General features: G+C 52.9%; 3 protein-coding genes across 3 annotated transcripts; 2 read left to right on the forward strand and 1 right to left on the reverse strand.

The window, feature by feature from the left end:
* Positions 1-1,999: 1,999 nt before the first annotated feature.
* TMEM262 (transmembrane protein 262) lies at positions 2,000-2,560 on the forward strand (the record flags this gene model as incomplete). Its single annotated transcript, XM_079708152.1, has 3 exons — positions 2,000-2,176; positions 2,285-2,384; positions 2,484-2,560. The coding sequence occupies exons 1-3, from the start codon at positions 2,003-2,005 to the stop codon at positions 2,558-2,560; spliced, it is 351 nt and encodes a 116-aa protein (XP_079564278.1). The 5' UTR covers positions 2,000-2,002.
* A 49-nt stretch (positions 2,561-2,609) lies between these two features.
* ZFPL1 (zinc finger protein like 1) lies at positions 2,610-6,933 on the reverse strand (the record flags this gene model as incomplete). The annotated part of the gene is made up of 9 exons (XM_079707727.1): positions 2,610-3,068; positions 3,558-3,681; positions 3,933-4,079; positions 4,154-4,226; positions 4,319-4,512; positions 5,690-5,801; positions 6,114-6,236; positions 6,572-6,750; positions 6,876-6,933. The coding sequence occupies 9 exons, from the start codon at positions 6,931-6,933 to the stop codon at positions 2,882-2,884; spliced, it is 1,197 nt and encodes a 398-aa protein (XP_079563853.1). The 3' UTR covers positions 2,610-2,881.
* Positions 6,932-10,666, forward strand: CDCA5 (cell division cycle associated 5; the record flags this gene model as incomplete). The annotated part of the gene is made up of 6 exons (XM_079709311.1): positions 6,932-6,977; positions 7,197-7,291; positions 7,373-7,438; positions 7,525-7,560; positions 9,956-10,393; positions 10,586-10,666. The coding sequence occupies 6 exons, from the start codon at positions 6,932-6,934 to the stop codon at positions 10,664-10,666; spliced, it is 762 nt and encodes a 253-aa protein (XP_079565437.1).
* Between the last annotated feature and the right edge of the window lie 9,107 nt (positions 10,667-19,773).

Consider the following 19,773-nt stretch of genomic DNA (forward strand, 5'->3'; position numbering starts at 1 on the left):
CTACAATGAGAAGCCCGCACACCACAATGAGTAGCCCCCGCGGCAGCTAGAGAAAGCCCACGCGCAGCAACGAATATCCAACGCAACCAAAAATAAATAAATAAATAAAATAAATTTTTTAAAGTTTTTTTTAAAAAATAAGGAACTCAAAAGATGCCCACTCACCGAACTGTTGAAGGGGTTACCTCTGTAGGTGTGGGGGTGGAGGGGGGAGACTGGTACATTCTCCTCTCTATGCCTGTGTATGATGCAAATCTTTTACAAGAACATATTCATACACTATGGGGGTAATTTTTTTAAATGACATTGAGGTAGAAGCGCTAACATAAAAACGTTTGTTTGTATTCAAATGAGAACTAAAGTGCAAACAGTTGTTTCAATGGTGTGAACACAGCTGGGCATCGGGCATCACCCCTTCAATGTGTTAAGATGGGGGTCTGAGGGTCTCTTGTGATTAATGACACGGGGCAGCAATAATGGATGGTGGTGTCAGGCTTTATTTAACCTTACTGCTTCCAGGCAGGAGACTTCCTGTCTTGACCTGACCTGGGACCTGACTTCTGGGGCAGACAGTCAGGCAGGAGGCAATGGGGCTGGCCAAGTTCAACATCAACTCTTCTTCTCTAATACTTTAGTTCCTGGGAGTTTGCATGTCCCTCCACACCATTTCTGGCCAGTTTTCTGACTTATTTTGTTGACAGTCCTGGAGTTCTCACCTCTCACATGTACAGAGGAAATGTTTTTTTCTTGGCATCTTATTGTCCCTGCACATTCCACAGCCTTGGGTAGAAGTGGATATTAGTCTTAGTACTGATTCCCTCACTCATTGGCTGCAAAAACTTGAGCTGACAATCCCTCTCTGTGCCCCAGGCTTGTGTGTAAAATAGGATTTGTGCCACCAGTCCCAGCTTTCTCATGGGACTCTTGGAATGGTAGACGATGAGTGTTAAGATGCTGAGTGCTGGAAGGCAGCAGAGGGGAGAGCTGGTCGGCATCATGTGTTGGAAGAACATCTGGGGAGAAGATGGAAAAGCCAGTTGCTCTCCAGGGCCCACCTGGGGAGGATGTGGGAAGGTCCTGGGACAGCTATGGAGAATCTGTTGTCCCTTCCCTTACTTCCTCCCCATTAGGGGTTGGAACAAATACTTGGAGCTTGTGATCCAGCCCAGGCCTGCCCTCACCTGGTTACATCCTCCAGTTCTACTGGAGAGATCTCATTAGGAGAGATTACACCTGACCTCTCATCTGCCTAAGACTTGCTGAGGACCTACACGCCCCTTCACTTTTTTTTTGGCTGTGTTGGGTCTTTGTTGCTGCGCGCGGGCTTTCTCTAGTTGCGACGAGCAGGGGCTACTCTTCGTCGTGGTGTGTGTACCTCTCATTGTGATGGCTTCTCTTGTTGTGGAGCATGGGCTCTAGGCACGCGGGCTTCAATAGCTGTGGCTCACAGGCTCTAGAGCACAGGCTCAGTAGTTGTGGCGCATGGGCTTAGTTGCTCCATGGCATGCGGGATCTCCCCGGACCAGGGCTCGAACCTGTGTCCCCTGCATTGGCAGGTGGACTCTTAACCACTGCGCCACCAGGGAAGTCCCCCCTTCGCTTTTCTGAGCCCCAGTTCTTCATCTGCAGAATGTGCCCACACTACCTCCTGCGTGGAACTGTTGAGGACTTAGTGAGAAGATTTGCCCAAGAGCACAAAGTGTGTGGGCTGGGATGGTGAGGTACGCTGTCCCTCCCTCGACACGCTAGGGCCCCGCTGCTCCGTACCTTTAGCCAGGCCCCCCTCCATAGTTCAGAGCTGCCCTGGCCACCCATGAAACACTCCTGTACTGGCTGGAAACAGCCTGTGCTCTAGAATCTTGTTCTCTGTGTCCTCCTGATTCTAGAATCCTACGGCTATTCCAGACTGTGCGCTCCAGAACCAGAGGGGTCACTGCTCCGCCTGGGCAGTGTCCGCTTGCTCAAGCTATACTGTCTGCCTTGAGTCTGCGCTGCCGCCAGGATGCAGTGGCGGGACCGCGTGGCCGTGCTCTTCTTCCCACAAGGCATGATTCTCACCATGGCTGCACTGATGCTCTTCTTCATACACCTGACCGTCTTCGCCAGCGACGTGCACAACTTCTGCGTCACCCACCACTATGACCGCATGAGCTTCCGCTACACAGTTGTCCTGATGGTAGGCCAGGGCAGGGGCTCGAGGGCTGGTCAGGGGAGGCCCAGGGGCTGATGGAAACCCCCCCCCGTTGTGTCAGGGGGCCACTCTCCCACGGGATGGGGCCTACAGTTCTCCCAGGTGATCGGCATCTGCTGGGCCGCCATGGGGTCACTCTACGCTGAGATGACACATGACAAGTTTCGTCAATGCTTTTCCCTGACCATCCTGAGTGAGTAGGGTGTGCGCAGGGGGAGGGGGAGCTCTGGAACCCTGAGATGCAGCAAGGAGGGGGCAGGCAAGGCTGATGGGGGCTCTCTCCTCTGCCCAGTGCTCAATGGAGCCATGTTCTTCAACCGCCTGTCCCTGGAGTTTCTGGCCATTGAGTACCGGGAAGAGAGCCACTGAGGCCTGGGGCCCAGGCTGAGAAGGGGGAAAGAAAAGTCTGCTTCGGATGTTTTAATAAAGTCTGTCATTTATTTCCACCTGTCAGCTCCTTTGGGGGAGGGAGGGGGAAAGCTGGAGACCCAGGAGAAGCAGGTCAAGACAAATGTTTGATCTGCAGGAACCCCAGGCCTAGCCTGCAGCCACTCTGGTGGACTTGGCTTTGGGCCTGGGATCTTTGTGTCTCAGGCTTGAGGAAGAGGAGCAGAGAAGGGCCCCTGGACCTCCTCCCCTACCCACCCTCAGGCCCCCAGCTCCTAGGCTGGCCCAGCCATAAGCAAGGGCTCAGGAGGGACCCACACGGATGTGAGGGTTCATGAGCGGGTCCAGGTTGGGATCGCTGTCAGCCGCAGCCCGGCCCAGGCGAGACATGAGCACAAGGAGGGCCAGGAAGCCCAGCAGCCCCAGGAGCAGCAGCAGCCCTGCCCGCTGGAGCAGAGTCAGCGGCCGCTTACGAGACCCAGCCCGGCTCCTGGGGGGATGAGGGGGAAGTCAGGTCAGGCCTCCAGTCCCTGGCGGCCCCTGCAGCCGGGAGAAGAGACCCAGCCATGACGCTTGTCTTCCGGCCCCAGCGCCACCATCCCTGAGCCTGGTTTCCTCAAGGGTGATCATCCCTGCGCCTGCCCACTACCAGGCTGACTGTGCAGCTCAAACCAGCTGAGGCAACAACTGTGTTCTGAAACTGCAATGTGTCGGGCATAAGGAGAGTCACAAAGATTGGGGGGTGTCAGAGCAGGAAGGGGCCTCAAAGAGCCCGAGTCCGAACCTCATACGCAGCACGCGAGGAAACACCCAGAGCGGGGCAGACCCAAGCCCAGGCTTCGGTGCACATCCCCTATACCAGGTCCCATTATTACCCAGAACAAGCCCCTTTTGTCATGAAATCGTCCTGCCAGGGTCTCTGGCTCTCACTTCCCCTCCTCCCCCTTCCTGGCCTCCTGCCCCCCCTGACCCCATGTACCTGAGCAGCTGGGCCAGCCAGCCCAGGGCAGGCCGGCGACGGTACTTGTCATCATCACAATCCCCATGGAGGCCTGGTGCCCGGTCATCATCCCGCGTGTCATACACCTTCCTTGGGGATGAGGCTGCAGGGGCAGAGCCACCGGCATCCACAGGCTCAGGAAAGCTGTCCCATAGCGGGGTGGGGAGAGGGGAGGGCAAGAGATCCCGGCCCTTCTCAGCCTAACAGAGCATCTCGGAATTGTGGGGAGGTAACGTCTGTGATGGAGTGAGCAAGGGTCCCTGTGGGTGGGTGTCCAGACCCCCGAGCTCCCTCCACGCAAAGCACCCCGCTCCCATTCTGTCCTCCTCTGGCCTGGACAATTCCCCGGCTCACCGTGAGTCAAAGGCTCGGGATTGCCCACGTGGATCACCGTGTGCTGCTCGGGTCGGCTCGGGGAAGCGGGGGGCCGGGGGACTTGGCTGTAGAAGGCTGGGGCAGCAGAAGCGCTGGCTACCTCCTCTTGTTTGGGGCTACCACTGGCTGTGGGCAGGAAGAGAGCTATCAGCAGAGCAGGGAGGCAAGGGCCCCAACAGCAGGTGGAGACCACCACTTACCATTAAAGCTGGACCAGTCAGAGAAGTCGGAAGTGTTGAGGGCCTCAGGCTCTGGGCTCACCACCTCGTCAATCTGGAGGAAAGAACAGATGTCACCAGCCTGCCCAGTGCTGTCCCCACCCACCCACCTGGCCCAGGTGGGACCCAGGGGATACAGGCTCTCACCAGAGGAAGACCCAGTCCTGCCCGGGCCCAGTTGACTGTGGCCAGCTTCTCTCTCAGTGCAGAGGCCACGGGGCCGGCCAGGTTGGTTGGAGGGAAGATGGGACCACTGCAGCTGGGGCACTGGTAGCCAGCAGGTGCTGTGTTTCGGGGTAGCTGGGCAGCACGTTCATTGAGGCAGGCCCAGTGGAAGAGATCTGAGGGCCCATGAAGTAGTGGAGGAAAGACATGAAGAAGAAGACACTTAGGACCCCTAGCCCAGCAAGAGCCCCCAGCCTGCTGCAGAGATACATGCACACATAAGTGTAAACCCAGGGCCTTCTCCTGCCCATCCTCACCCCAGGTCCACTTCATCAGTATTCCCTAAGACTTTGGCCTTCCTGGCCACCACTATCTGACTAAGTCAAGGCAGATAGCCAAACTTCCCAGCCCACTTGGGGGTAGAAAGAAGATGCCACCTACCCTTTCCATGAGTCCTCTCTGGACTCACACTCTTCACAAGCTCATTAGGCTAACAGCTCATCAAGAACAGTTTCAGAAAAGGTTACTAGACATACACACAGGAACACGTATGGGTGTACACATCCATGGGCACAGATATACACGTGTTTATATACATGTCAAACGCAGGTGCCATCCACACACACGGGCACACTAACTCACATACACATCTATACACACGTTTGCTAACACGTAAGCACCCTCACCCAGGAATTCTGCAACCCCACAACACACCTGTGCTTATATGCTCACATACAACAGTTACCCATTCATTCACCCATAGTACTAATGAATACACTAACACTTATGTAAAGACACAATGCACGTTCAATTCATGCACATATAAACAGTGAGAAACACATACATGGAGCGCACTCTTTTACACTAGTTCCTTCAAAAAGTGGAGCTAAGTAAGGCTCTTACACCAGAGTCAGGTCAAGGTCATGCCACATGCCCCTGCTGACTTCTTTTAGCTGACATTACTGTGAGGGATGCAGTTCCTCTCTGTTTAATCTTGGAATCAGAAATGGATCCTGAATGTCTGAAAGCCCCATGCTTTCAGCTCACTGCTGGTATGGCCAGCTACTGCTCACAGCTACAATCACACCCACAAGTTTGACTGGCTCTCGCTCAACCCTAGAGATTGGCAGGGAAGAAGCTAGAAGCTTTACTTTTTAGGGAAAAACACTAAGGCCTCGAAAGGGGAAATGACTTGCCTGAGCTCACACAGCAGGTAAGTAACCTAGCTGGACCAGAATCTGGGGCTCCAGCCTCCCAGGCTTGAGAGGTCACTGTCCTGCTGCTTGGGGAGTGCCTGGAAACTGGTCACGCTGGGCCTGTCCTGATCCCCCCCATAAGGTGCCCAGGCCTCACCATAACAGACCAGGCGGGTCGTCTCCCGGGCGGCCAGGGGTATGTTGCAGAGGCGGCAATTGGGGTTGTAATCGCTGTCTTGGAGCCACTGCAGGTAGGACTGGACGATGCACTGAAGTGGGAGAAAGAGGTCACAACTGGAGCAAGAACTCCACAGCCCATCTCCCCAAAGCCCAGATGCCTCTTTTTCTCTCATCACAGAGGAGATTGATCCTTCTGTTTGACCAATCAATAAACATTTATTGAGCACACACCGTGTGCCATACTCTGACTTAAGCACTGGGGATAGAACAGTGAACAAAATAAACTAAGTCCTTGTCCTTGTGAAGCTTCCATTCTAGGGCCAGGCCCTTCATGGATTTGGAGGAAGTCAATACTACCTGCCCACCTAGTGCCCTGCTCAGCCGCTCCTCTGAACACCCACCTTGGCGTGATTGGCTACCAGGCAGTGCTCGCAGACGTTGACCCGGTGTTCAAAGCAGAATAGGTTGGTCACCTTCCTCTTGGGGCACTTGCAAAGCCCCATAGTCGACCCTGAGGAAGGAGTCTGAGTTGGCAGGGAGCCAGGTTCTGGTGGCCGCCACAACGCACTCACCAGCCCAGTTGTTTCCACTCTTACCTGCCATAGACACCTCTCGTACTCGCCCCAACCCCAAACTCCTGCCCACCATCCCTCTCCATTCCGGCCACGCCCCCTGCATAAATCCCACCTCCGGAGACCCCAGATTCCTCCCGCATCCCAACCCTGGCCAGGCCCCTCCATCAGTCTCTCCGATACCACCGGCCCCGCCCCTAGGGGCCCCGCCCGAGCCCCACCCCCTCCAAGCCCCGCCCCCACCTTCCCCACAGACCCCGCTCTGTGTTACTAATCGGCTGCGGCACCCGTCCCCACGGGCGCGAGCGCCGGCCCGAGGCGCGGAAGGTCAGACAGCACTCAGCCGAGTTCTCGCTCACCTCCCTCCAGCTCCGAACCCTCCGATTATCCCTCCACTGCCACGTCTCTTCCGGGTGCGGCGCGCGCTGATGACACCAGCGCGCCTCTGACCCCGCCCCTGCAGACGCTAGACGTGGAGGCGGGTGGAAAAGGGGTGACCGGAGCTCGGCGGCCCTCCCGCCTTACGTCACTTCCGCTTCCTCCCGGGTAAGGCGGGTAATTCGAACGTTTGCCCTTCGGGTTGGCGCGAGCCCTGGCGGCGGCGGCAGCGGCGGCTGCGGCAGTAGAGCTCGAGACCAAGGCTAGACATGTCCCAGAGGAGAACCCGGTCCGGAGGGGCCGCCCAGTGTTCCGGTGAGCGGAGGGCGCGCGGGAGAGATGGGGCTGAGCAGTTTGTGGGACGCAGTTCCGTGAGGAAGGCCCTCCCCCCACCGCCCTAGGAGGCTCGTCCCCCGCCCGAGAAGGCGCCCCCAGAGGGCCTGTTTGGGAACTTCTCTCGCTCTCTTCAGCACCTGTTCTCTAGACTCTGAGGTCTAGAGTCCTCCCCTACCTGCTAAATTTTTCTCTTTCCAGGGCCCAGCGCCCCAACTTCCACTCAGTCTCTGCGGAGGTCCCAGCGGAAATCAGGCTCTGATATCCCAAGCATCCTCCCGGAAATCTGGCCTAAGGTGAGCCCCGCGTTCCTCAGTTCCTCCTGCCCCGGAGGCCCCTGGGCTAATGTAGAGCTCAAGTTCAACCCTCTTCTCCAGGCACCCCAGGCGGCTCCAGTCAGAAAGCCCATCGTCTTGAAGAAGATCGTGGCCCATACTCTAGAGGTGAGGGCAGAGAGAGGGGTTGTAGGTGGGGAGCCAGAAGTGGGATCAACTAGTGTTGATGTGATCAACTAGTGTTGTCTCCACAGATCTCGTCTGTTCATTCGCCTCGAAGGAGCCCCCGGGTAAGTTCATTTTCGTTTTCTTAGTTAAGGGGAATCCAGGGCAGACAGTCTAGAGCTGGGGCGGAATATAATGGCTGCTCACGTCTGCCCAGGGAGCTATTTGCTGTATTTTGAAACAATTTGCCTTTGGACACCTATGTGTATCGCCAGTCTTGCTTACTTCCTGCACACTTGGTGCGTTTAGCTATTGATGCCCTGTATTCTCTACCATTTTCCTTTAAAAGTTGAGCTGTGTCTTAACTACTTTCTTCTTCCTCGTCTATTGTTCTCAGTGTAGTATAATGTCCTTAACTGTTTTAGCAGAAGTTATTGTTAAGGATGTCTCATTAAAAGAAGATCTGTACCTGAAGATATAATGAATGAGAAATACTAACTGCCTTTGAGTGGCTCACGGGGCTTACAGTCAAATGGGGAGAAAGACAAGTAAGTGATAACATAGTGTGCTGAGGACTGCAATAAAGAAAGTACTATATGCTGTAAAGGCACCTAACCCAGACCAGGTAGCTCAGGGAATGTTTCACAGAAGAAGTGTTTAAACTGAGTCTTTGAAGACAAGTTAGGAGTGTTCTAGGCAAAGGAAGCTGTGTTTGCAGATGCCTGGAGTCCAGAAGGAAAAGCATGAGGTTTGGGGAACAGCAGCTTTGATGTGTCTGCCCCAGACCTTGTCGGGGGAGGGAGCGTGCCAAGCCAGAGCAGATCCTGATGAGGCACGAGGATGAGCTTCGACTTCATCCTTTGTTCTGTGGGCAGCTTTGGAGAGTCTTAAGTTAGTGACTGAGGCAGGCTTGGGTGTTTTAGAAAGATCTCTTTAGGGTCTGGGTGGAGAATGGATTGCAGAAAGCCTTCTGGGGACCCCCAGACCAGGTGGGCGGGCATGAAAGGAATCCCGAAGTGAGATGGTGGGAGCCTGAAGTTAGGTAAAGGCAGAGTGCTGCTCCTTCCCCTGGCTCACCGCGTGACCACCCCATCACACAGGACTCAGCTCAGAGGACACTTCCTCCCCGAAGCCTTCCTGATATATTTCTCCATAGGCCTTATGAATAGCCGAGAGTATTTTGTTTGCATGTTTGTTGTCTTAGGAGCAGGGACTTCTGTCTCCCCTATGGTGGCCACTCTTTCTTGTTGGTTGAATGATAGATTCATGAGATATTGAACAAAAAATGCGCAAGGACTTCGATGACTGCTTGGCTGTAGGGATTGAAGAAGAAGTCGTCTGGGTGACTCCCATTTTGTTCAGCATCCCTTTTACTAAGACTCATGGGGCAGATTCCCCAGAATCTGTAGCCAGGAAATGTCTCTCTCAATATAATTCTGTTAAACCACAAGGGCCCCTAAGTTTGTCTTGTTTCTCACCTTGTCTTGGCTGTCACAAAGCTCAGTGTCAAGTTTTGTGAAAGTTAATTCAGTGATTATGGAACACCGGCTCCACGCAGGGCTCTGCTGAAGGTGTTGGGCACAGGCAAGGTCAGCCAGACAGATGAAGACGCTCCCATGTGATGCGCACATTCTAGTTGGCGTCACAGTCAGCCGGCGAACAGCCACAATCAGATAGTGATGCTCACTGTCCAGGAAAGAGGTCATTGCTAGTCACCCTCTGCTAGTGACAGAGGGTGACTAGCAGAGGTGAGATGGGGCTGGTCTCCGTCCCATGGTAAGGGACGGCCTCCCTGAGGAGGCAGCATTTCAGCTGAGATTGGAATTATGAGAAGCCAGTGTGTGAACCTCTTAATACACATGTCAGATTAAGTGCTTTCCTGCTCAGAACCTTGCCATGGCTCCCTGGGTCTTGGAGCAAGGGTCTCCATGGGTCTCCCCATACAGTGGCCTGCAAAATGCCCTATAACACCCCCATTACCTCTCGAACCCCAAGCTCATTTCCTCGCCTCACTCCCTCTCACTTCAGCCACACTAGCCTTATTGTTCCTTGACCCTGACTGGCACGCTTTCACCTCAGGACTTCTGCACCTTCTGTTCTCTCTGCCTAGAACATTTCTCCTCCAGATGACTTACTCCCTCATCTCCTTCAAGTCATAGCTCCAATGCCACCTCAGTGAGGCCTACACTGACCTACACCTACTTAAAATTCCAAACCCTTCCCCCACCCAGTATGCTCAGTCCTGTTGGTTTTTTCCAAAGTGCTTAACATACGACATGATTCTCCCTATTCTCTATTTTTCCCACCAGAGTGGAAGCACTGTGGAGACAGGGGTCTTCTTTGTTTTCTTCCCTGCTGTACTCCCAGTGCCTGGCAGATGACCAATAAGGACTTATTGGCTGGATGGACATTTTAGGTCCTGTGGGTCTTTCTTTCTGCCCTAAGTCTCCTTGGGCCTTTCTTGAAGTAAGTAACATAGCCAAGTAACAGGGAGGCGTTCTCTCTTCTGTCCTGGTACAGATCGCTGTTTTTTTGGAGAAAGAAAACAACCCTCCTAGCAAGGAGCCTACTCAGGAGGACGTCTTCCAGACATGTAGTGTCCCTGTCACCTCTGCCTCCACTCCTGTGCTGTGCTCCCTGAATGTTGAGTCCGACTCCGGGGAAGGAGAACTGGACGCCAGAGACTTGGAAATGTCAAAGAAAGTCAGGCGGTCCTACAGCCGCCTGGAGACTCTTGGCTCTGCCTCCACCTCCACCCCAGGCCGCCGGTCCTGCTTTGGCTTTGAGGGGCTGCTGGTGACAGAAGACTTGGCTGGAGTCTCGCCTGTGGTGGGTTCAAAGTTAACTGAGGTCCCCAGGGTCCCTGTGAAGCCCTGGGCCCCAGACACAACTCTCCCTGGAATCTCTCCCCCGGCCATGAAAGAGAAACGAAAGAAGAGGAAGGTGCCGGAGATCTTGGTGAGTGAGGGGCAGGGGCCTTCCTCTGCCGTCACGCCAGACACACGGGGAGACGCACTGGGACACGTGCAGGGCCGGGCCTCAGCCCTGGCTGTCACGGGAGAAAGGCGGTGCCTGCAGGGTATGGGTGGAAATGCTCCAGCCAATGTGCCTGCTTCTCCACTCACCTGCCCCCCATTTCTCTTCCCCCAGAAATCGGAGCTGGATGAGTGGGCCGCGGCCATGAATGCTGAGTTTGAAGCTGCTGAGCAGTTTGATCTCCTGGTTGAATGAGATGAAGTGAGGGTGTCCCTGGCCAGACTCCCCTCTTCCCCCTGTACATAGTCCCCTCTCCCTGTGGAGAAGACACTTGGGGTCCCCTCCCCTGGTCTTGTTACCTGTGCACGCGCTGTTGCTGCACATGAGGCCTGTCCTCTGAGGGCTGGCACAGCGGCAGCAGCCGTTTCAGCTTGAGGAAACGGGGCCCGCCTGGCCCAGCCCCGCACTGGTGTCCTGTCTGTAGTCAGTCACCTACCATCCTTTCCCCACTACGTCCCAGAGTATCCCAGCCTGTTTCCAGTCGGGCCTCAGACTAGGGAGTAGGAATCACTGGCCCAGCCAGAAGAGGTGAAAGGGCTGGGGGCTGTGGGTGAGAGAGAGCACCTCTGCTCTTGTGGGGAAATGTGGCCGCTCTGTAGCAGCCCCAGCAGAGATGGATGCCGAGGGCCACAGCCAGCCTCGGGCTTTCTCTACTGAGTTGCCTCTGCTGAGGCTTGGTTCCCAGCCATGAGTGCATCTAGGTAACGAGGCTTGGGTTTCCTCTTAGATTCTGTAGATGGTCCGGGAGGACTGTCGCCATGGATTGGAGACAATTCTGTCTGTGAGGAAGAAGCAGGATATTCAGCCTATAGTCTTAAGTTTTGAAGGAGGGAGGGAAGCCTTGGTTGGGTCTCAGACCGTAAATGTCTGCTGCACAGAAGTTGTGTTTTATAGTTGTGTGTGCTGTTGCTGAGATGTTCGGTTAAATGCAGGCTGATGGAGCAGTGGCCGCTTGGGGAGGGAAGGTGTCTCCAGACCCCCCAGAACCTGAGGCTCACGGCATCTGGACTGATAACTGCAGAGGGCAGGAAGGGGCCCCCTCTTATCACTCGTACCTGTTTTTTACAAAACAAAGTGTACAGCGTCTACTTAGCTCTAGAAGAAGAACTTAGGAGTTGAATGGTCCTGGTGACGTTAGCATTTCGTAAAGTTCTAGGAAGCTTTTCTCACGTGCCAGAAAGGGGCCAGTGTTGATAGCAGTTTTAACTTTCAGCTTCCATAGTGTCCTCTCACAGGAGGACACTGCCTGAGGTAGGTGCTAGGAGCTGAACTAGGGGGAGGGTGGGGTCATCTCATCATCTCTGGGGTTCCCCACTCCCCTAGCCCCTGTTTCTCTTCTCTCAATATTGTTAAAAGGTGAACTTTCAAAGGCTGCCCAACCACAACTTCCGCCATAGCCCAGGCCTTTGTGCCTTTTGATGTTTACAGGTTCATGGAAGTAGGGGATAAGAGGAGTGTGGAGAGGCTAGTGGAGAGCAGAGAATATCAGGGAAGACGAGTGCTTGCTTGGTTAGGGTCCCTGAAACGGCACAGGCCCGGTGGGCGCTAGTTAAACTCTTTGCAAGGCCTACAAGTCCTGAAGAGTCTCGTCCTCGCTGGCTGGCAGGACAGCTCCTGGGAAATGTCTTAGTCCTGCAGAGTCGGGAGTAGCCAAATGATGCTGAGTTGATGTCGTGACTGCAAACTTCTCTCTGTCCCTGAAAAACTAAGAATGGAGTTTAAGGGAAAACTGGGGTTTGTTTTTTAAAGAAAACAACAATTAAAGAGTTTCTGCCTGTTCATAGACTGTTTCTTTTGTTGGGTCAAAGGCAGAGCTGAAGGTGTGGGACCCAGGAAGCCATGCCTTCTTTGGGCTGTGTCACCAGGGCTGTCCCTTTGTATGGGGGGCTGCCAGCCTGGCCTCCAGTAGTCTGTGGTAGATCACTCCCACCCCCACCCCACCCCCAGGTCTGTTTTTTCTGTCCAGTCACTTACCCACTCCTCTAAGAAGGGGAGCCCCATACCCTCCTGTCCCAGGAGGAAAGAGGTCGGTATGGGGTGAGGCTGCTAAGAGCTTCGCTTAGTGCCTGGGAACCAACCCTCCACCCCACCCCGAGTCCAGCTCTTATTCCCCGCCCCCTCTCCCTGACAGACTCCTGTGAAGGAGCCAGTTCCTCACACACTGGCCCAACCTGGGTGCTCTACAGCAGTGGGTGCAGAACCCCCTGGGGAGCTAGTCAAAGGTGCGATTCCCAGGAATTATCGCACTCGGCCAGAGGAGGCCCAGGGACATACGTGCACCTTGATACAGGTGTCACGACCACTGTCCTTCCCCTCATCCTTCCTACGCTTGTCCTTGCCTCCTAGTCCTTAGAACAAATTAAGGCCTTTAAATTCTTTAATTCTCCCTAAACCTCCCCACTTCTACCTCCTTCCCTTACCCAGAGGAGAGCAGGCTCCTCTTTTCAAGGCCAAGCTTTGCATTTTGGCTTTTGATCCAATCCCCTCATCTCTGAGACCTTGTTCCTCTTTCTCCTACAAGTCTTAAACAGGCTTATGTTCATTTTATTGTTAAAAACAACCACCCTAATCCTAACCAAAAAGTTTTGTCCAGCATCTGTTTTCAGCTACTATTATGCCTTTCAAGGTTAAGCTCCTTGAAAAATGTTCAAAAGCTGCTTTCTGCTTCTGTTTCATTTACTTTGGGTGCCCTCATCACTCCATTTACTGCTTGGGCAGAAGTAACCAGTGACCCCCTAATGCCCAGTGCTAAAAACTTGGGCCTCTGTAGCCTTGGTGGAGAACACCTTGGGGCCATGGCACTGCTGGCCCCTCTTTCTTGGATTCCCCTGAAATATCAGGACACCCAGGTCCAGTCCTGGACCCTCTTTCCAATCTGCTTGCTCTCTTTGGGCCGCCTCCTTGCTCAAGACTTGCTAGTCTGTCTCCAAACCATACCTCTCTCCTGGGCTTCAAACTGGAATCTAGAACTGTCTTCTAAAACTGTATCTCAAAAGATGTTAAAAAAAAAAATTGTATCTCAACTCAGAAGTCATCGCAAATTCAGCTCATCCACCAGCTTGCCTTTTCCTGTGCTCCCCCTGATGTTAGCAACACCACCAGCTGACCCGAGTTGCACAAGCCAGGAAACTGGGGTCCTCTGCAGCTCTACCCTCTCCTTTACCCCATCCCATCAGCCCCACCCTCAACATCCCTCCATCCTCATGGCCACTGGACAGTTGCTCTGGCCTAGTGGATCTTCTTCCCTTTACTCTCACCTCTCCAAACTGTCCACACTGCGGCCAGAATGAGTTTTCTAGGAGACAGAACTATGATGCTGTTTCTCCCCTGCTTAAAACCCTTTGATACAATTCATTTCTGGGTACGATACCCAAAAGAATTGAAAGCAGGGTCTTAAGATATTTGTACACTCGTGTTCATAGCAGCATTATTTACAATTGCCAAAAGGTGGAAATAACACAAATATCCATCAATGGATGAATGGATAAACAAAATGCAATATAGAGGTACAATAGAATATTCAGCCTTCAAAAGGAATGATGTTCTGCCACATGCTACAACATGGATGAACCTTGAAAACATGCTAAGTGAAATGAGACACAAAAGGACAAATATTGTGTGACTCCATTTATATGAGATACCTGAAACAGTCAAATTCATAAAGACAGAAAGTAGGGTGGTAGGTGCCAGGGACTGGGGCAGAGGGGAATGGGGAGTTCTTGTTTAACAGGGACAGTTTCACTTTGGGAAAATGAAGAAGTTCTGGAGACGGATGATGGTGATGGTTGCACAGCAATGCACGTGTGCTTAATGCTACTGAACTGTACACTTAAAATGCTTAAAATGGTAAATTTTATGTACTTTGCCACAATAAATTTAAAAAAAAAAAACACCTTTTGGTGACTTCCCACTGTGCATGCAGTCGTGTGATGGATGGTTATTGGGTTTTGGCTGCCCAGTCTCAACCTCTACAAATGCGCTGACTGCAAGACGCCACTTCCCTCCATGGGCATGAAGAGGCCAGACACTTGCTCTCCCTGATCCCAGCAACCAGGACATAGGCATCTACCTGAGCTCAGCCAATCAGATTTTGCATGAGGACCTGGAACGAGGACCAGGAAGAGAGGGAAGGATAATTGAGGATTCAGCGAGCTGGTGGCCTCACGTGTCCAGCGGCAGCCCTGGGCCTCCGCCATCCAGTGTGGAGATGGCAGAACACTACAGCTGGCTCCTGTGGCAGGGTCCTCACATGGTTCTGGCAGCCAGCATCCCATACTTCCTGCCCTTTGAGTCTGTTCTATGAGTTCTGCGACTCCCTGGTATCCTTCCAATAAAGTCCTTTTTTGCTCAAATTAACCAATGTTGTTTTCTCTTGTTTGCAACCCAGAGCCCTGTTGCTCCATACTGCTTGGCGCAGGGCTCATGAGGACTCCAGGGTGAGGCTGGTGGCCACGTCTCCAGTCTAAGGCCCACAGAACTTGAGCTGCTGCAAGGTCCTCCCTCCCAGCCTTTGCTCAGACTGCTCTCTGCCTCACCTACTCTTCCCAATCCTGTCTCACTTGCTGAGTCCTGACTTGATTAGGTTTGGCTTTGGCTCAAGCGTCGCCTCTGCTCAGTCTTTCCTACCTGCCTGTCCCTTCTTCAGTGACAGCATGATGGGTAACAGCACAGATTCCAGAGTTCAATGGACTTTGGATCCTGGTGCTGCCAGTTTCTAGATGTGAGACCCCAGGCAAGTTAATTAATTTCTCCGTGCCTCAGTTTCGTTATCTGTAAAATGGGAACAATAATAGTACAGGTTTCCCCGCTATCTGAAAGTAGAGCATTCCTGTGAACCTTTTGTAAGCCGAAATGGCGTAAGCAAAGACGCAATTTACCTTAGGTCACAACAGCTTGCTAATGGATACACAAAATAAATCGAGGTTAAAGCACAGATGCTCACAATGCTGAGATGTCAAGTGCAGTTCCCGGTGGAGGAGCTTGGCGGGGCCACTCTGGCTGCTCAGGGTGTGAGCTGCCTCTGTACCGGCACACTGCAAAACTGATGCTGGATGCTATTTTCGCTTTTTTCCTAAAAATGAAAATTGTCTTCAGATTTCTTTCGATTAGCAAAAACAGGTGCTAATGTTAGGTCTTTTGTAAAAGTGACTGGCATAAAGTGAACTTTGGAAAAGTGGGGGATACCTGTCCCCACCTCATGGGCTTTCGGTGAGAGAGGAAACGATACAGGTAAAGTGCTTAGTATGTGATACGTACTCAGTGAACAGTAGTTGTTTTCAGGGAGACCTGACCACTCCCTCCTTTCTAACTCCCGGACCTCTCTCACAGCTCCTGTAAGCTCGAGTCTGTCTGTGGGGCACACACTTTTACACGGTAGTCTCAGCTCTGAGGGTGGAGGCAGAATCGTATTTGTCTCTGTCCCCACAGCATCCGGGCGCATCGTGGATGAATGGGGTGGTGTTTTCCCTCCAGCCTGGTCCACAGCAGCTCACACCCTCTTGTAGGAGCTGGGGGCTGAGAGCTTCTGGGTGCCCTGGAGGAGAGAGAGGTGCAGGTGGAGTCAGGAGCAGTGGCCCCTGGGTGGCCTGCACTCGGGCATGGGGCATGGGGCCTCTGCCTCCCCCAGCATGAATCCTAGCTCCAGCCCCAGGGCTCACACTGACCCCCACGGCCCTGGGAGTGGACTGCACCCTCCCTCTTCCACAGGACAGCTCCCTACCCGAACCATGGCCCTCGCCTTCTCAGCCTGAGTCCTGAGCCCCTGCAACCGCCAACCTTGAGGTGAGGCCTTGGCCCAAGGCCCGGGTGGTCCTCCCATCATACGGGCTTCAAGCAGGCTGCCTTCTCCTCACGTATTTCCATCTCCTGGCTCGCAAGTTGTCAAACTCTCTGACAGCCATCGGGTGGAGACCCGGGTAGCCCTGGGTCTGAACCCTGGCTTTGACTCTTCTGAGATTATAGGCAAGTCACTTAGCTTCTTCAAGCCTCACTTTTCTCTTATGAAAAGTGGGGCTAATTCTTTCTTTCTTTATTTTTGGCTGCATTGGGTCTTTGTTGTGGTGCGCGGGCTTCTCATTGCGGTGGCTTCTCTTGTTGCAGAGCACGGGCCCTAGGTGCGTGGGCTTCAGTAGTTGTGGTGCGTGGGCTCAGCAGCTGTGGCTCTCAGGCTCTAGAATGCAGGCTCAGTAGTTGTGGCACATGGGCTTAGTTGCTCCGCGGCATGTGGGATCTTCCTGGACAAGGGATCAAACCCATGTCCCCTGCATTGACAGGTGGATTCTTAACCACTACGCCACCAGGGAAGCCCCAAGTGGGGCTAATTCTACCTCTATTACAGAATTGCTCTGGGGATTGTTTTCCAGGTTGATGGTCACATGCACAGCACCTGGTAGAGTGTAATAACTGACTGCTAGTATTCTTGTACTCAGTCCATGACTAACTTCTTAAAAGAGGAAATTCCTTTTTGTATCCTCCCCACATTCAGAGCAGGGCCTTGAACAAAATCAGGACTCTGTAAATATTTGTGGAGTTGAATACCCATTTTAGAGGCTAGGAAACTGAGCCTGAGTGCCTGGGGCTGCCCCACCTTTGAATGGCAGAGCAGGACTTGAACCCGGGTTTATGGATTTTCAGCTCTGAGCTGTCTTCTCTCTAAATCTGAATTAAGCACCTGTCTGAGCTTGGCCAGTGGGACCCAGAGGGGGCACCAAGGGAACCCCAGGCATTCTCTGGGGAAGAGCTCCATGGACTGCGGGGAGAGAGCTTGCGTACAGTCTGCTGTTAGACAGCCAGGCTGAAGGCCGGTGGGGGCACAGAGGGAAGTCAAAGAACTAGTGACCCTCGTCTCCCTATCTTATTACAACTTCCTGTATCTCTAGTTGTTCAGATACACACCTAGATCTCCAGTCATCCACCCCTCCAATCCTTCCTGGTTACTAACTGGTAACCAGGAAGCCGTTCATGCCTCCCTGTTTCCTCTGATGGGTATCAACAGGTGGGCATGGTGTTAGAGTTGCCAGATGTAACAAATAAAAATATACAGGATGCCTGGTTAAATTTGAATGTCAGATAAACGATGAATTTTTGTTTAGCATAAGCATGTCCCGAATCCGATAAACAAGGAGTCATTTTGCAGTACAAATGTGTGCCATGCAATGTTTGGGACATGATCATACTAAAACAAATCTCACTGTTTATATGGCACTCAGATTTAACCAGGCATCCTGTATTTTATTTGGCAACCCTGTGTGGTGTATTGGTACGTAGCACGTACAGACCACGCTCGCCTTCCCTGGTATTAATGCAGTGTAGACACTTGTCATGGGCAGCAGTTGTCTGTGCCCCTCTCCTTCACCCCCAAGGCCCTGGGCTTCTGCCCCCAGGGTCTCCTCCTCCCATCCATCCTCTCAGCTACAGCCCAAACAACCCACACAGACAAACACTCAAAGGCCTCCCATGCCTCCTTGTCACCCGGGGGGCCACAGCCCAGGCCTGCTCACCCTGGGAGTTAGAGGGAGCACCCCACGCCTGGACGCACCAAGTCTGTTGGCACCGTCCTGCCCAAACCATTCCCTCTTCTGACTTGCCCTTCTTCCTTCTCTGGCCAAGATACCGACTCGACTCGTAGATCAAGCAGCACCCCTCGGTGGAGTCTTGCTGGTGCTCCTAAGCCAAGTGGCTCCCTCCTCTCTTGGTCAAGGTTTTCTGTACAGGCCTCTGGATGGCACATGTCCTTGCCCTGTGGTCACCTGGGAGCCTGGGCCACCCCTTCATCCCTGGGGGCTTCTCCTGGGCAGAACCGGGTCACAATCATCTATCAGTGTGTTCTCAGGGCCCAGCCCGAGGCTTGTCTCACAGACAGTGGTTGGTCGACCAGTGTTTACTGGGGACCATTAACTTCAGAGTGGATTGTATTCTATCATGTTCATATGTCATCGTTTACTTACCTTTTCTTATATTTGGGCCCTTTAGGCAGGTTCCAGTTTTTCTTCATGGTGTAAATTGGTTACAGTGGACCTCCATGTGAATTATTTTTATTTCCTTTGGAGTTGTCTCTTTAGGCCTAGTTTCCAAAGCAAAGTTAACAGGGCAAGGGTCTGGCTAGTTTTGTAGACCTTGTACATTGCCGGCATCCCTTTGGGACAGATCAAACCCGGTGGCAGAGCTCCCTGCTTCCAAGAATCGGTCTACCCTGAGACACAGCGAGTCCCCAGGGTAACAGGCCCTCTGCGGGCACTGCCAGCCAATGAGATTCTGTTTACATCACATGCGCAGGACTGTGGTATTTCAGGCGCCATCTGGAAAGGTTCGATGTAATGCAGAGAGCACATGGCATAGAATTCCTGCCACAACCCACAGGCCTTTCCGAAGCCCAGGTGGGGCTCAATGTAAAGAAAGACGTGTCTGAGGTCACTCTTTGTTCTCCAGTTGGATTGGCCTTCACCTTTTGGCCAGCAAGTGTACAAGATTCTGAAAAATTGGAGAGCGAAAAATGGTGATGATTCCATTTGTTGACTTAAGGCTTTCTGTGACTTGGGGAGAAGCTGCTATTTCAAGCCTGCTTGGTGGGACATCTTACACCACCTCGTAGAGACAGAAGCATCCTCAGGCTCAGCCCAGCTCCGGCTCCACCACGGATCTAAGGGGGTCCTGGGGGAGGTGCCATCTTTGCTCAGCAGAGAAAAGAGTGGACCAGGTTCAGATTACCAAGGCAGGAGGGAATGGGAGCGGGGGAACAGTGTAGGTGAGAGCACGGTGGTGGGGACATCTGGGGTGGTGTTGGGAAGGGAAGCTCCTGGCCAAGTCTGAGCAGAGGCTTGTTCAAGGACGGTGGAAGAGTAGGTGGTGTCCTACTACCAAACAAGGGTGTCCATAGTTCAGGGTCTTGAATGCCACACTGTTTGCTTCTCAATGCCCAACTGATAGATGATTTCTACAGCAAAAATGGGAGGAAGTCTCCACTTTCCTATGAGCTTCTATAGGATCCCTTTAAATGGTGCCATTCTATCCCCCACCCCCTACCCTGACACCTTGCACTTGCAGAAATTCATTTTACAAAATACTGTTAACATGTAGCTTTAGTAGGGTTGCCAGATAAGACACAGGACACCCCAGGGAATTCCCTGGTGGTCAAGTGGTTAGGACTGGACGCTTTCACTGCCAAGGGCCTGGGTTCAGTCCCTGGTCAGGGAAATAAGATCCCACAAGCTGCACGGTGTGACAAAAAAAAAAAAAAGAAAACACAACACAGGACACCCCAGTGAAATTTTAATTTCAGATGGAAGATAAACACTCTTTAAAGT

This window comes from Hyperoodon ampullatus (assembly GCF_949752795.1).
Source record: "Hyperoodon ampullatus genome assembly, chromosome: 7".
NCBI classification, from domain to species: domain Eukaryota; kingdom Metazoa; phylum Chordata; class Mammalia; order Artiodactyla; family Ziphiidae; genus Hyperoodon; species Hyperoodon ampullatus.